Source organism: Aotus nancymaae, unplaced genomic scaffold (assembly GCF_030222135.1).
Source record: "Aotus nancymaae isolate 86718 unplaced genomic scaffold, 86718_ANA_hifiasm-v0.15.2.pri h1tg000040l, whole genome shotgun sequence".
NCBI lineage: Eukaryota > Metazoa > Chordata > Mammalia > Primates > Aotidae > Aotus > Aotus nancymaae.
This window is the reverse complement of record NW_026988454.1, coordinates 40,157,084-40,171,743: the sequence shown is the minus strand read 5'-3', so window position 1 is coordinate 40,171,743 and position 14,660 is coordinate 40,157,084. Positions and strand designations below refer to the sequence as shown.

Genomic DNA, 14,660 nt, shown 5'->3' with positions numbered 1-14,660 from the left:
AACCAGAAACAACAAAAAATTAAAAAGCAGGAGGATAAAGTTAAGGCATAAAGTTTTTATTATTTTCTTTCTGCATGTCTGTTTATCCAAACAGTGTTCAGTTGCTATCAGCTTAAAATAATAGGTTATAAGATAGCATTTGCAAGCCTAATAAGATACAGTATTTGCAAGCCTAAAAACATAACAGATACACAAAAAAATAAAAAGCAAGAAGCTAAATCATTTCATTGAGGAAGAATCACAAAAAGGAAGACAGGAAGAAAAGAAAGAAAAGAAGAGCACAAAACAACCCAAAAAACAGATAAAATGGCAGGAGTAAGTCCTTACCCATCAATAATAATATTGAATGTGCATAGACTAAATTCTCCAATCAAAAGACATACACTGGTTGATGAATTAAAAAAAAAAAGAAGAAAAGACTAAATGATCTGTTGCATACCAGAAACACATTTCACCTATAAAGACACACAAAGACTCAAAATAAAGGAAGGGAAAAAGATATTCCATGCCAATGAAAACCAAAAGAAAATAGGAGTATCTATATTTATTTCAGACAAAATAGATTTCAAGGCAAAAATTGTAAGAAAAGATAGAGAAGGTCACTATATAATGATAAAGGAGTCAATTAAGCAAGAGGATATAACAATTTTAAACACATATTTGCCCATCACGGGAGCACCCAGATATATAAAGGAAACATTATTCAAGCTAAACCGAGAGATACACCCCAATAATATAATAGCTGGAGACTTCAACACCCCATATTCAAACCTTGATATGGTTTGGACTTGTGTCCCCACCCAACTCTCATGTGGAATTGTAATCCCCAGTGTTGTAGGAGGAGATGACTGGATTATGGTGGCAGCCTTCCTCCTAGCTGTTCTTGTGATAGTGAGTGAGTTCTCATGAGATCTTGTTTAAAAGTGTGTAGTACCCTCCCACTTTTTTCTCTTTCTCCTGCTCCAGCCATGTAGGACGTGCCTGCTTCCCCTTCATCTTTTGCAGATTGTACATTTCCAGAGGATTCCCCAGCCATGCTTCCTGTACAGCCTGTGGGACTGTGAGCCAATTAAACTTCTCTTCTTTAAAATTATCCAGTCTCAGGTAGTTCTTATAGCAATGCAAGAATGAACTAATATAGCACTGGACAGATCTTCCAGACAAAAAGTCAACAAAGAAACATCAGACTTAATCTTCACTATAAAAATATTTACATAATAGATATTTATGCAATATTTCATTCAAAAGCTGGAGAATACACATTCTTTTTCTCAGCACATGGATAATTCTTAAAGACTGACTGTATGTTAGGTCAAAAAACAAGTCTTAAAACATTCAAAAAATTAAAATAATATCAAACATCTTATGTGACTACAATGGAATAAAACTAGAAATTGATAATGAGAGGAATTTTGCAAAGTACACAAATACATGAAAATTAAACACTTTGCTCCTAAATGGCCAATGGGTCAATGAAAAAATTAAGAAGGAAACTGAAAATTCTCTTAAAACAAATGATAATGGAAACAAAACGTACAAAAACCTATGGGATATAGCAAAACCTGTACTAACAGGGAGTTTATAGCTATAAGTGCCTACATCAAAAAAGAATAAAAACTTCAAATAACCTAAAAAAGCATCCTTAAAGAACAAGAAAAGCAAGAGCAAGCCAAACCCAAAATTAGTAGAAGAAAAGAAATAATAAAGATCAAAGCAGAAATAAATTTGAAATTAAAAAAAAAAAAAAATACTGGCCGGGAGTGGTGGCTCATGCCTGTAATCCCAGCACTTTGGGAGTCCTAGGCGGGTGAATCACGAGTTCAGGAGTTCAAGACCAGCCTGGCCAAAATGGTGAAACCCCATCTCTACTAAAAATGCAAAAAATTAGCTGGGCATGGTGGCGGGCACCTGTAATCACAGCTGCTTGGGAGGCTGAGGCAGGAGAATCACTTGAACCCAGGAGGCAGATATTGCAGTGCGCTGAGATTGTGCCACTGCACTCCAGCCTGGGTGACAGTGCAAGATGGTGTCTCAAAAAAAAAAAAAAAAAAAAAAAAAAAAAAGTCATTCTTCACACAAATAGAAAAAAATGATCCTAAAACTTATATGGAAACACAGAAGACTCAGAATAGCCAAAACTATCCTCAGCAAAAAGAACAAGACTAGAGGAATCACATTACCTGACTTCAAATTGTGCTACAGAGCTACAGAAACCAAAATAGCATACAAACAGACAACCAGTGAAACAGAATAGAGACCCCCGAAACAAATCTACACATATACAGGCAATTCGTTTTCAACAAAGGTACCAAGAACATACACTGCAGGAAACACAGTCTCTTCAATAAATGGTGCTGAGAAAACTGGGTATTTATATGCAGAAGAATTAAATTAGACCCCTATCTATTGCCACATACAAAAATTAAATCAAAATAAAGACAAAGAAACCCAGAAAATAAACAACACACACAAACACACACGCGCGCGCACACACACACACATACACACAGCAAAAAATAGATTAAAGACTTAAATTTAAGATCTCAAACTACGGAACTACTATAAGAAAACAACAGGGAAAATCTCAGGTACACTGTACTTGGCAAAAATTTATTGAGCAATGTTTGTCAAGCCCTTTCTCCCATTGCTGTTAAGAACTACTTGACACTAGGTAATTTATGAAGAAAAGAGGTTTAATTAACTCATAGTTCCACAGGTTGTATGGGAAGCATGGCTGGGGAGGCCTCCAGAAACTTACAATTATGGCAGAAGGCGAAGCAGAAGCAGGCACATCTTCACGTGACAGAGCAGGGGAAAAAGAGTGAAAGGAGAAGTGCTACACACTTTTAAACAACCTGATCTTGTGAGAACTTACTCACTTATCATAAGAACAGCAAGGAAGAAGTCTGCCCCCATAATTCAATGACCTCTCACCAGACTTCTCCAAAATTGAGGATTACAATTCAACATGAGATTTGGATGGGGACACAGAGCCAAACAATATCAACAACTGAATTCATGAAGATAGAGAATAAAAAGGTAATTACCAGAGTCTGGGAAGGGTAGTGTGGAGTTGGCAGGGAGATGGGGACGGTTAATGGGTACAAAAAAAAATAGAAAGAATGAGTAACATCTATTTGACAGAATAGGGTGACTATAGTCAATAATATAACTTAATTATACGTTTAAAAATAACTAACAGAGTACAATTGGATTGTCTGTAACACAAAGGATAAATGCTTGAGGGAATGGAAACCCTGTTTTCCATAAAGTGATTATTACATATTGCTTATCTGTAGCAAAACATCTCATGTACCCCATAAATATATACATCTACTATGTATACACAAAAGTTAAAAATTTAAAAAAAAAGTTGTTTTCAACCCTCATAATTGACTTTCGACCCTCATGAAAATTTAAGGAGCTCAAGATTTCAATGGAAGAAGTAACTGCAGATGTGATGGTGAAGAGGAAGACCCAGGCATCTCAGATCAACTTCCCCTTTGACTATCACACTGCATTTCAATAGAAGAAAGGACTGACCAACTGGCGCCTCTGGTTTCACCTTCCTGTAGGTGGCAGGCTGGGTCTTGGGAAAATTCTCCGGAAGGCACTATTTTTACTTAAAACAAGATCAAACAGAAACCTTTTCATATGTAATTCCTGAATCTGTAAACTGAGACCCTTTTCATATGTGAACCTAAAATTTTTTCACCTGTAATATCTAAAGTATAAGCCTATATAAAGGCAAAACCTCCCTTTGTTAGACGAGCTAGGTTTTGGACAAATTATCGCCCAGGCTCCCAGCCGTAATAATAACAATAAACCCTTCTTCCTCCTGCATTCAGTGTGCAAGAGATCTTGTTTCCTGCCGCTGCTCCTGCTACAATGGAAGTAGCAAGACAAGTGGAATTAGAAGTAGAGCCTGAAGATGTCACCAAATTGCTACAATCTCATGATAAAACCTGAATGGATGAGGAGTGGCTTCTTATGGATGATTAAAAAATGTGGTTTCTTGAGATAGAATCTATTTTTGGTGAAGATGCTGTGAACACTGTTGAAATGACAACAAAGGACTAAGAATATTACAGAAATTTATTTGATAAATCAATGGCAGAAGTTCTACTATGGGTAAAATGCTATCCAACATCACTGTATGCTACACAGAAATCTTTTGTGAAAGGAAGAGTCAATCAGTTAAACTTCATTTTTGTCTTAGTTTAAGTAATTGCCACATACAGCTCAATCTTCAGGAAGCACCACTCTGATCAGTCAGCAGTCATAAAAACTGAGGCAAGATACACCATCAGATTACATACATCTCAGTGAAGGCTCAGATGATTGGTAGCATTTCTCAGCAATAAATTATTTTTAAATTAAGATAGATGCATTGTTTTTTTCAAACATAATGCTATTGCATACTTAACACACTACAATACAGTGTACACATAACATTTTTTTGTGGGGGGGGACAGAGTCTTGCTTTGTCGCCAGGCGCCAGGCTGGAATGCAGTGGCGCGATCTCAGCTCACTGCAACCTCCACCTCCCGGGTTCAGGCAATTCTCTCCTGCCTCAGCCTCCTGAGTAGCTGGGACTACAGGAGCGCGCCACCATGCCCAACTAATTTTTGTGCTTTTAGTAGAGATGGGGTTTCACCATGTTGGCCAGGACGGTCTCGATCTCTTGACCTCATGATCCGCCCACCTCAGCCTCCCAGAGTGCTGGGATTACAGGCTTGAGCCACTGAGACCGGCCACACATAACTTTAATATGCACTGGGAAACCAAAAAATTTATGTGATTCACTTTACTGTGATATTAACTTTATAGGGGTGGTCTGGAGGAAACCAAACCAATATCTCTGAGTTATGCCTGTACCAAGATGGCAAATTTAAACCCAATTATATCAATACAACACAGACTATATATATGGAGCAAACACTCCAATTAAAAGGCAGAAAATGTCATTCTGAATGAAAAAGCAAACCCTACTATATGTTGTCTACTAGAATCTATTTTGAACAAGGCAGCTAAGTTAAAAATGAAAGGACAGGCCGGGCGCGGTGGCTCAAGCCTGTAATCTCAGCACTTTGGGAGGCCGAGGCGGGTGGATCACGAGGTCAAGAGATCGAGACCATCCTGGTCAACATGGTGAAACCCCGTCTCTACTAAAGATACAAAAAAATTAGCTGGGCATGGTGGTGTGTGCCTGTAATCCCAGCTACTCAGGAGGCTGAGGCAGGAGAATTGCCTGAACCCAGGAGGCGGAGGTTGCGGTGAGCCGAGATTGCGCCATTGCACTCCAGCCTGGGTAACAAGAACGAAACTCCGTCTCAAAAAAAAAAAAAAAAAAAAATGAAAGGACAGAAAAAGATACACCACAGAAATGTTAACCATAAGAAAACTGGTATGGCTATATTTATATCAGAAAAAATAGATCTTGATTACATCCTGAACCAGAAAAAAAAAAATTCATATGATAAATGAAAATAATTGAATGAGGTCTATAGATTAGTTACAAATATTGTATCAATGTTAATTTCCCAGTTGTGTAATTGCACTGTGGCTATATATAATACTAACATTTGGGGAAACTGAATGGTATATGGGAGTTATCAGTATGATTTCTGCAAGTTTTTCCTAAGTGTGTAGTTAGTGCAAATGAAAAGTTGAAAACATTTTTAAAATTCAAATTTCTGCTCTTCCAAAGATACTACTAATAAAAAAACAAGTCACAGGCTGGGAGAAGGTATTCTTTCTCCTAAGGCTGTGAATAGTATTTAGCATATTAGTCAAATAGTGTATTTGACTAATATGAAGGAATTATATACAAAATATATAAAGAACTCCTACAGTTCAATAATAATAAGACAAATCAATTTTTTAAAGGGTCAAAGGATTTGAAACAACAAAGAAGAAGATATATCTAATGGTCAATAAACACAAGATGCTCAACACCAGTCACGGTGGAAATTCAAATCTCAAATCACAATGAGCTCTCAGAATGGTTGCCACCCATCAAATGAGAAAATCTAAACAGCCTGACAGCACCACATGCTCATGTGGTACAGCTGGAACTTTCTTCCATTGCTTATAAGAATAAAAATTATACAACCAACGTAGAAAATTTAAGAAACCAACTTATTTCCTTCTTGAGTTAAATATACACTTACCGTATCACCCCAGCAATTCCACTCTTAGATTTTCACTTAAAAGATATGATAACATATGCCCACACAAATATTTATACATGAATGTTCACAATAGCTTTATTTAGAATAGGCCAAAATCAGAAATAGCTCATGTGCCCATTAATGACACTTATTGTGCTATACAGGCATAGAAAGCAATACTACTGAGCAATAAAATGAACAAACCACTAAAAAATGCAAAAACACAGATAAATCTCAGATACAAACTGGAATATCCACACACTAAACTACTTTCCAAAATTAAAAAGGTATAACCTATTGATACATGGTACAACATGGATGACTCTCAACATAATTACACTGAATTAAAGAAGGCAGACATTTAAAAGTACCTACTCTATGAATGTATTCACGTAAAATTCTTTTTTAAAAATCTATTTTTAAGTGAGAAAGTGATCAGTGTTTACCCTGAACTAGAGGTGGGAACTGACTGGGAAGAGGCATACAAAAACATATAGATAGGAGTGACAAAAATGTTCTCAATCTTGATTGTGGAGGTGGTTACATGGGTGTATATATTCATCAAAATCCATTTATACTATACAATTAAAATGGATTCATTTTATTGTATATAATTTGTAGCTCAACCAATTTTTATTTTTATTTTATTTTGTTTTCTTTTTCTGAGGCAGAGTCTCAGTCTGTCACCCAGGCTGGAGTACAATGGCATGATCTTGGCTCACTTCAAACTCCAGCTCCCAGGTTCAAACAATCCTTCCACCTCAGCCTCCCAAGTTGTGGGACTACAGGCATGTGCCACCATGCCCGGGGGATGTATTTTTAGTAAAGATGGGGTTTCACCATGTTGGCCAGGCTGGTCTCAAACTCCTGATGTCAGGTGATCTGCCCGTTTCAGCCTCCCAAAATGCTGGGATTGCAAGCATGAGCCACCATGCCCGGCCTAAAAATTTTTTAAATGTACAACATGATGTTTTAAAATATCTAGAGCACTACATGCCAGCACAGAACAACTTTCTCTTCAGTGTCTGAAAGTGAGATGAAAAGTTTACTAGAAGTCTTCTCTTAATGTATGTTCCAATATTTTTCTTAGCCAGGATCAAGTGTGTAATGGATTGTTTTAAAAATGGCAAGGCCAGGGTTAGCCCAAAGGTTGAAAAACATCCCAAATGAAAAGACAGTGAGTTTCAGAGTATGCCAGAATGTTACCATATTGGCATTCGTAAGAGACAGTTGTATAAGGTAATATTAAAACTCTAAGCCACAGTATTATATGAATATTAATGTAAACTTTAGGTTAAACATTATGCTAAAACCTATATATTCACTATCTTATTTAAATCTATTTATAAATATTTAAGGACGATACTTCCATTTTATAAAGAAACTGAGATGAAGAAAGATAAAATACTTGCTCAAAGTCAAACAGATAAAAGCAGCAAACTAGGATTCAGCCTAGGTCTACTTGATGTCAGTGCTCAGGCTCTTTACTGTTCTGCCATTTTACCTCTAATTATGCAACATATACTGCTTTTTGCATTATAAAGAGGATCCAGTGTGTGAGCCTGCATAGATAACTTACAGAGCATTGTATTGGTCTCCTTATAATTAGCTGCATTAGTAGGACTTGGGGATGGTACTGAGAAAGCAGTTGAAAGCATGTCTAAAGCATTAGATTCTACAAAATGTCATTTCTGTATTATATAGCTATCAAATACTGAAAATAATTATAGGGACTGAAGAGCTTTTGGTCCCAAAGAACTTTCTCTATCTTTATTCACTAGTCTTCCCAAAAGACCCACAAAGTTGCTATAAATCACAGCAGAAAGAAGACAAAGGGATCTCAGAAAATCTCTTTTTATTGGTGAGAAGACAGCTAACACAGTCTCTCTTTCTTCGTTCTATTTTTCTTTTTTAAAGTTGCTTACCTTTGTTTGTGTCATTTAGAATGGATTTTAAAGTTTCATATATTTCCTTAGCTTTCCTTCCACAAGTTTTGCTAATTGGATTTGCTCTATTCGAAATCTCAAACCATGTGTTTTGTTAATTTTTTGAAATGCATAGTAACGAAGTAATCGTGAAGTTATATTAAATTAAAATTATCTACTTTAATGACTGACAAAAAGAAAATATTCAGAAAATAGGTTTATCTTATTTAAGAATATGTAAAATATTGATATTAAGGCAAAAATAAATTTGAGCATGTTAATTATATTTGTGCAAGAAATTAATGCAGTTTTCGTCCTACCTGAAATCACATGCTGTAGTAAATTCTGCTCCTCCACCCAATGCCCAACCTTGAACCAGCGCAACACTTATTAAAGGAAGTCTGTATATTGAAGGAAAAACTGATGTTACTATTTTTAATTTCAATATTCATTTACAAATGTTATTTTTAAAAATTTTTAAATGCAGTGGAAATAAAATTATTGCACTATCTTCATAAAAATAAACACACATCAAAGAATAGGAGAAGCTTGAACCTGTACATCATGAGAAGAAAAACAGTGTAATTAATACTAAAGATATAATAGTTCACAATAAATGCCTGTAAGTTTATCAAATTACCTCCCTGAATCATTATATATTTTTAAGCTATAGCCGTATTGTAACTTTCTTCCAAATAAATGGATACTTTTGTCTAATTTACAGCTCCTGGAACTTTTCAGCAGCTGGCTCTTCAGAATAATTCCATGTGATATTGCCTTTGTCCATTTTTATTGGTATCAGGTTAAAAGCTGGAAAATTAAGGCTATATCCAAAGGTTGGAAATGTGTCACAGAAGACAGAGCTTCAATACTGTGTTATGAAGGTTCCTTCAAAAATGTACTCATTATTGCCTGAAATAATCCATAGACTAATCCTATATGAAGGCATAATTTTACAGTAAAAAATAAATCTTTTACCTTTCCTGTTTGCAAAGACCCACTTTGCAGGGGTGTGTGATACAAAGTAAATCAAAAATGTTTTGCAAGCATGGAATTTTTGTAGGCTCTAACCTACAATGCAAAGACGCAGGTCTAAAGTAACTGAAAATTTCCTAAGATACACTGCTACCAAGTAGAAAGGTTTATTTAAAAAATAATAACTTTTCAGATTTATCTAAGAAAAAGTCAAATGCACTAGGAAATGGGAGGTGAACAGGGGTTAAGACAATGAAGACAGTATTTTAGAATAGTAATGTTATGATTCTATTACTCTCTCTAGACTCTCAGATACAATGAGTACCAAAAATACAGTGGTGTCCAATTAATAACCTTGCTTAAATAAATAAGAATTTCCTTAGTTTTCATAATTCTAAATTTGTCCACATTCAGAATATGAAATTAGAAAGCTAATCAGCAAAACATGTCACAGTTTGTAATCTCAAACATACCTTGACAGGCCAAGAAGAATTTTTCTTCTTTGCTTCTTTATCTAGGTGCAAAGTGAATTCATCTTTCTTAGAAAGCTGTAAAAACTTTCCAATCCATAGTTCTTTTTCTCCTCTCCTCTGGATACAGACCACTTCACTACACATTCTACTAATTTGGATTATTAGGTAAACTTTATGTGTCATCTCTTGATCAGTATGCTCTAATAACAGTATTTAACTTTCCCAATATCTATTCCTAAATATAGCTAGTTACATAAGCTCTTTAGGGAAAGGGAATATGTCTTAAATTCTTCTTAACTTTCATTTCTCTTATTTTTAAAATATATATGTATATACTTCATTAACATGTAATTAAATGATTATTCTCTATGGCACACACAAAAATAGTGACTCATTAGAATAAATGTAATTTGAAAATCAGCTGTTATTTCTTAACTAGTACAAATAATGGAATAGTAAAAAGCTACTTTTGGTCTTTTACAAATCATATTTTAAAAAGAAGGATGCATTACCTCATAAATCTTGTTAAGGTGTTTTGCATGAACATGCATAGGGCCATTCCATCCTTTAAATAAAAATAAGCAGAAACACAAAGTTATAATGCAAATATATTACATTAAAATTTTTTTAAATTAAGATTTTAGAAAGTAATGAAGCCAAAAATATATCTTTTTTAAAGAATGGCGTTTCCATTTAAAACTCTTTGATACTGTCTGAAATACAAATAATGTTGTATTTGACTCTGTTGATATCCTAAGGCTCCTTGAGCTCAGTCTTGCATGAGTATTAGCAGAGACCTAGAGATAAGAGATAGATTGGCCGGGCGCAGTGGCTCACACCTGTAATCCTAGCACTTTGGGAGGCCTAGGTGGGTGGATCACCTGAGGTCAGGAGTTCAAGACAAGCCTGGCCATCATGGTGAAACCCCATCTTGAAAAAAAAAAAAGAGAGAGACAGATCACATACCCTAGAACACTATGGAGTTCTACTCAGGGTAATGTCGGGAGGAAAGACGTAAGATACACCCATCTGTTATCCTTAAGAAGAGAAACATATAAAAGAAGGAGGGAAAGAAGGGAAAAGTTATGTTAAACTTTGATTTTTAAAAAAATATTTCTAAGGCTTTATCTTGGTATTGCCACAACTTACAATTTTCTTAAACAAATTTCTTAAGAGTAGTCCAAACTCACTGCCTCTTCTTTTTTAGCTCACATATTCTCTTCAATCCAGTGTAATCTGGCCCTCAGCCTTATCCCAAAAAAACTCTCCTCAAAAGCTTTTAATAGTTGGGCACAGTGGCTCACGCCTGTAATCCCAGCACTTTGGGAGGCTGAGGCAGGCGGATCACCTGAGGTTCAGAGTTTGAGACCAGCCTGACCAATATGCTGAAACCCTGTCTCCATTAAAAAAAAAAATTAAGGCCGGGCGCGGTGGCTCACGCCTATAATCCCAGCACTTTGGGAGGCCGAGACGGGTGGATCACGAGGTCAAGAGATCGAGACCATCCTGGTCAACATGGTGAAACCCCGTCTCTACTAAAAATACAAAAATTAGCTGGGCATGGTGGCGCACGCCTGTAGTCCCAGCTACTCGGGAGGCTGAGGCAGGAGAATTGCTTGAACCCAGGAGACAGAGGTTGTGGTGAGCCGAGATTGCGCCATTGCACTCCAGCCTGGGTAACAAGAGCGAAACTCCGTCTCAAAAAAAAAAAAAAAAAAACTTTTAATAATCTCCTACTTGTCAAATTAAATAACTTTTCCTTATTCATCTCCTCTCTCTCCATAACACATATTACCTTTCTTTAATCAGTTTCTTCATTCTTATGTTCGCTCTCATTTTCTAGCAACATTTTACACTCCTGATTCTCTTATTTCTTTGTTTGTTCATTTCCAGTCTTCTTCCTTGACTCTTCTTTTTTTTTTTTTGAGACGGAGTTTCGCTCTTGTTACCCAGGCTGGAGTGCAATGGCGTGATCTCGGCTCACCGCAACCTCTGCCTCCTGGGTTCAGGCAATTCTCCTGCCTCAGCCTCCTGAGTAGCTGGGGACAGGCACATGCCACCATGCCCAGCTAATTTTTTGTATTTTTAGTAGAGACGAGGTTTCACCATGTTGACCAGGATGGTCTCGATCTCTTGACCTCGTGATCCACCCGCCTCGGCCTCCCAAAGTGCTGGGATTACAGGCTCTTCCTTGACTCTTCTTATCCAGCTAATCCCCTAAATGCATGCAGTTTCAAAAATCCAATCCATGATTTTCTCTACTTATAATTTCTTTTTTTTGAAAGTGCTAACATCTACTAGACATTTTCATATTCTGCTAGCACCTCAAACTCAGCATGGCAAAACCAACTGAAAGTAAAAGAATTATGTTTGAATCCTAGTGCTGCCACTTAATAACGACATGAACTTGAGCAAGTCATGACTATGTAATTCAGTTTCCCCATCCATAAAAAAAATTTTTTTTAAATCTGTGCTATTTAACTTGAAGGATGTTTAGAAAGATGAAAATATACCTAGACACTCTGTAAAAGATTGCATAAATTAAGAGGTCTGTGTTACTGGAAAAAGTTACTGTGAGACTTCTGAGCTAGTGGTCAATAAGGCTCAGAATTTTCTTACTATGTTTGACTTTCTCATTTCACATTCAATTAGTTACCAAGTACTTCCCCTTGGATCTTCCTTAAAAATATTTCAAATATTAATCCCTTCTTTTTATATTTTTGCTGCTGCTGCATTAGTTCAAACTGTCTTACTCAAGCCATGATTAGTATGTAAGATGGCTTTGCTTCTTCTCACCCAGGGACTAATCAGACCCCACACTGATTAACTTGAGATCAGCAAGATTGGGTGCACTCAAGGTGGTATGGGCGGAGACAACAGCTTTGCTTCCTGACTATTTCTGTATTTAATTTCTTTTTCATTTTAAATATAATCTTCCATCCTGCTACCTAATAAACCTTCCTGTAGGATGATGATAGAATAAAATCTAAATTTCTTGGCAAGACCACCTGATCCCAAACTATCTTATCAACTTTATTGACTACCATACCCCTCATCCAAGCATCCTAATTTCACCACACAAACTATTTGCTATTCCTGTAACACCTTACACTTTTTGTGGCTCCTGTGTATTTGCTTTTGTCATTCCTACTAGATGAAATAGGCTGTCCTTCTCTCTACCTATTTCAAGGAATGCCCAGATCATATAATATTTTTCCATCAAGATTTTCTAAATCTCACAATAACAGTTTTCTCTTTTGTGTTTCCATAGTATTTTTATTTTTATGCCTTAATTATAGTACTTATAAATTGTGTTGTATGAATATGTGTTTAGATGCATTATCAGACTCATCATCTCTATAAGGTGCGGACTAGAATACACAATATGTTCTCACAGTTTTACCAGAGATACAGAAATACAATAACTATCAAAGTATATACAAAGTGCTTGAACAAACTGAGAAGAGTGTCAAAGAAGAAATTATTCATTTTTTATTGGTATGGGGTTAGTTAAGAAGGCTTTATAAAGGAGAAAGGCAGGTAGCATTTGCTAGGTCTAGACAATAAGTCCCAAGATGGTGACAGCATGCCTTCGCCTCAGACCCTAATAAAAGGTTTGGAATGTAGTAGGTGTTTGTTGAACTTAACAAAATTAGATGAATTTTAGACGGAGAACTATGTTTATTTATAAAACAAATGCAGTCAAAAAAAGGTAAAAGACAATGTGGAAGGAATTTCCTAATCCAAAGCTGTTATCAGGAAGATCAGTGTATCTCACAAAGTGATGATAAAATTAACACAGGCACAGAGAGCTAAAAAGCTTTCAAAATGAACTGGTTTATCCTCTGCTAAAAACCTTTCCAATAAATCCTGTTCTATTACCTATATCAAGTAATTTTAATATGCCTATTTTCTCTTGCTAGATTTAGATTACTTAAAATTCCAATGAAGTATCTATAATTGGTAGACATAAAGGTGAAGCAAGTATTAGCCTGTGTACTATTATAATTTTCATTCAAAAGACAAAAGGCACACTAAACGTGTCTATTAGAAGCCGTATGAAATAAACAGTTAGGAGCATAGATTCTAAAGCCAATCTGACTAGGTTTGAATCTGGGTTCTAGCACTTTCTAATTAGTTTGACTTTGTCAAACCTGCTTAAACCTCTCTGTCCTACAGTCTCTTATCTGCAAATTGTGCTAACAGTAGTACCTATTTATAATGGAGTTAGTAACAATTAAGTTATGGCACAAAATGAGGTTAGAACAGTGTCTAACATATAGTAAGAAAATAAAAGTTACCTACCATTATTACTAATTAATATCAGCAATAGATAATGAGTATGTTTTGGTTTTAAGTGTGTCATTAAACAGAAGTTTAAGCAGTATTGGCCAACATGCCCTAGAGATAAGAAAGATTTGGCCAGGTGCGGTGGCTCACACCTGTAATCCCAACACTTTGGGAGGCCGAGGCGGGTGGATCACGAGGTCAAGAGATCGAGACCATCCTGGTCAACATGGTGAAACCCCGTCTCTACTAAATATACAAAAAATTAGCTGGGCACAGTGGTGCGTGCCTGTAATCCCAGCTACTCAGGAGGCTGAGGCAGGAGAATTGCCTGAACCCAGGAGGCGGAGGTTGTGGCGAGCCGAGATTGCGCCATTGCACTCCAGCCTGGGTAACAAAAGCGAAACTCTGTCTCAAAAAAAAAAAAAAGAAAGATTTAATTAAATTCTTCCCCCAAAGCTATTAAACCCACAATGGTTAAATGGTCTGTCTTCTCACTGGGTTGAAGAAACAAAATAAGCCAATAACAGATACCTGTGATAGAATAAGCTATGGGTGAGGAACCAATAAAATGCTAGACCTTCTTTAAGGTAGGAAAGCTGGAAGCTGAGAAGTACTAAAAGAAGGTTTTGGAAGCTGCTGCAGACTGATATCTTCATGCTATCTGGATGATATCTGAGATCCAACCCTATTCCTCTAGCTCTTTCTTGTAAAACAAGGATAAGAAGGACAATGCTCAATCAAAATGCCAAAAGGAATGATTAACATCATATGTACTCTAAGTCATATTTAGAGTGGCTCAGCCTGTATTAGCATCTTATTTAGAA

The 14,660-nt window shown here is 36.2% G+C and overlaps 1 protein-coding gene across 8 annotated transcripts in view; it reads right to left on the bottom strand.

The window, feature by feature from the left end:
- ECHDC1 (ethylmalonyl-CoA decarboxylase 1) overlaps positions 1 to 14,660 on the bottom strand; it is a 56,441-nt gene that overhangs the window by 19,534 nt on the left and 22,247 nt on the right. For all 8 annotated transcript variants that reach the window (XM_012435099.2, XM_012435098.2, XM_012435101.2 and 5 more), the window contains 2 exons: positions 10,059 to 10,111; positions 8,419 to 8,499 (listed from right to left, as the gene is read on the bottom strand). In XM_012435099.2, the coding sequence (XP_012290522.2) occupies positions 8,419 to 8,499; positions 10,059 to 10,111 (134 nt within the window). The remainder of the gene's footprint in view (positions 1 to 8,418; positions 8,500 to 10,058; positions 10,112 to 14,660) is intronic.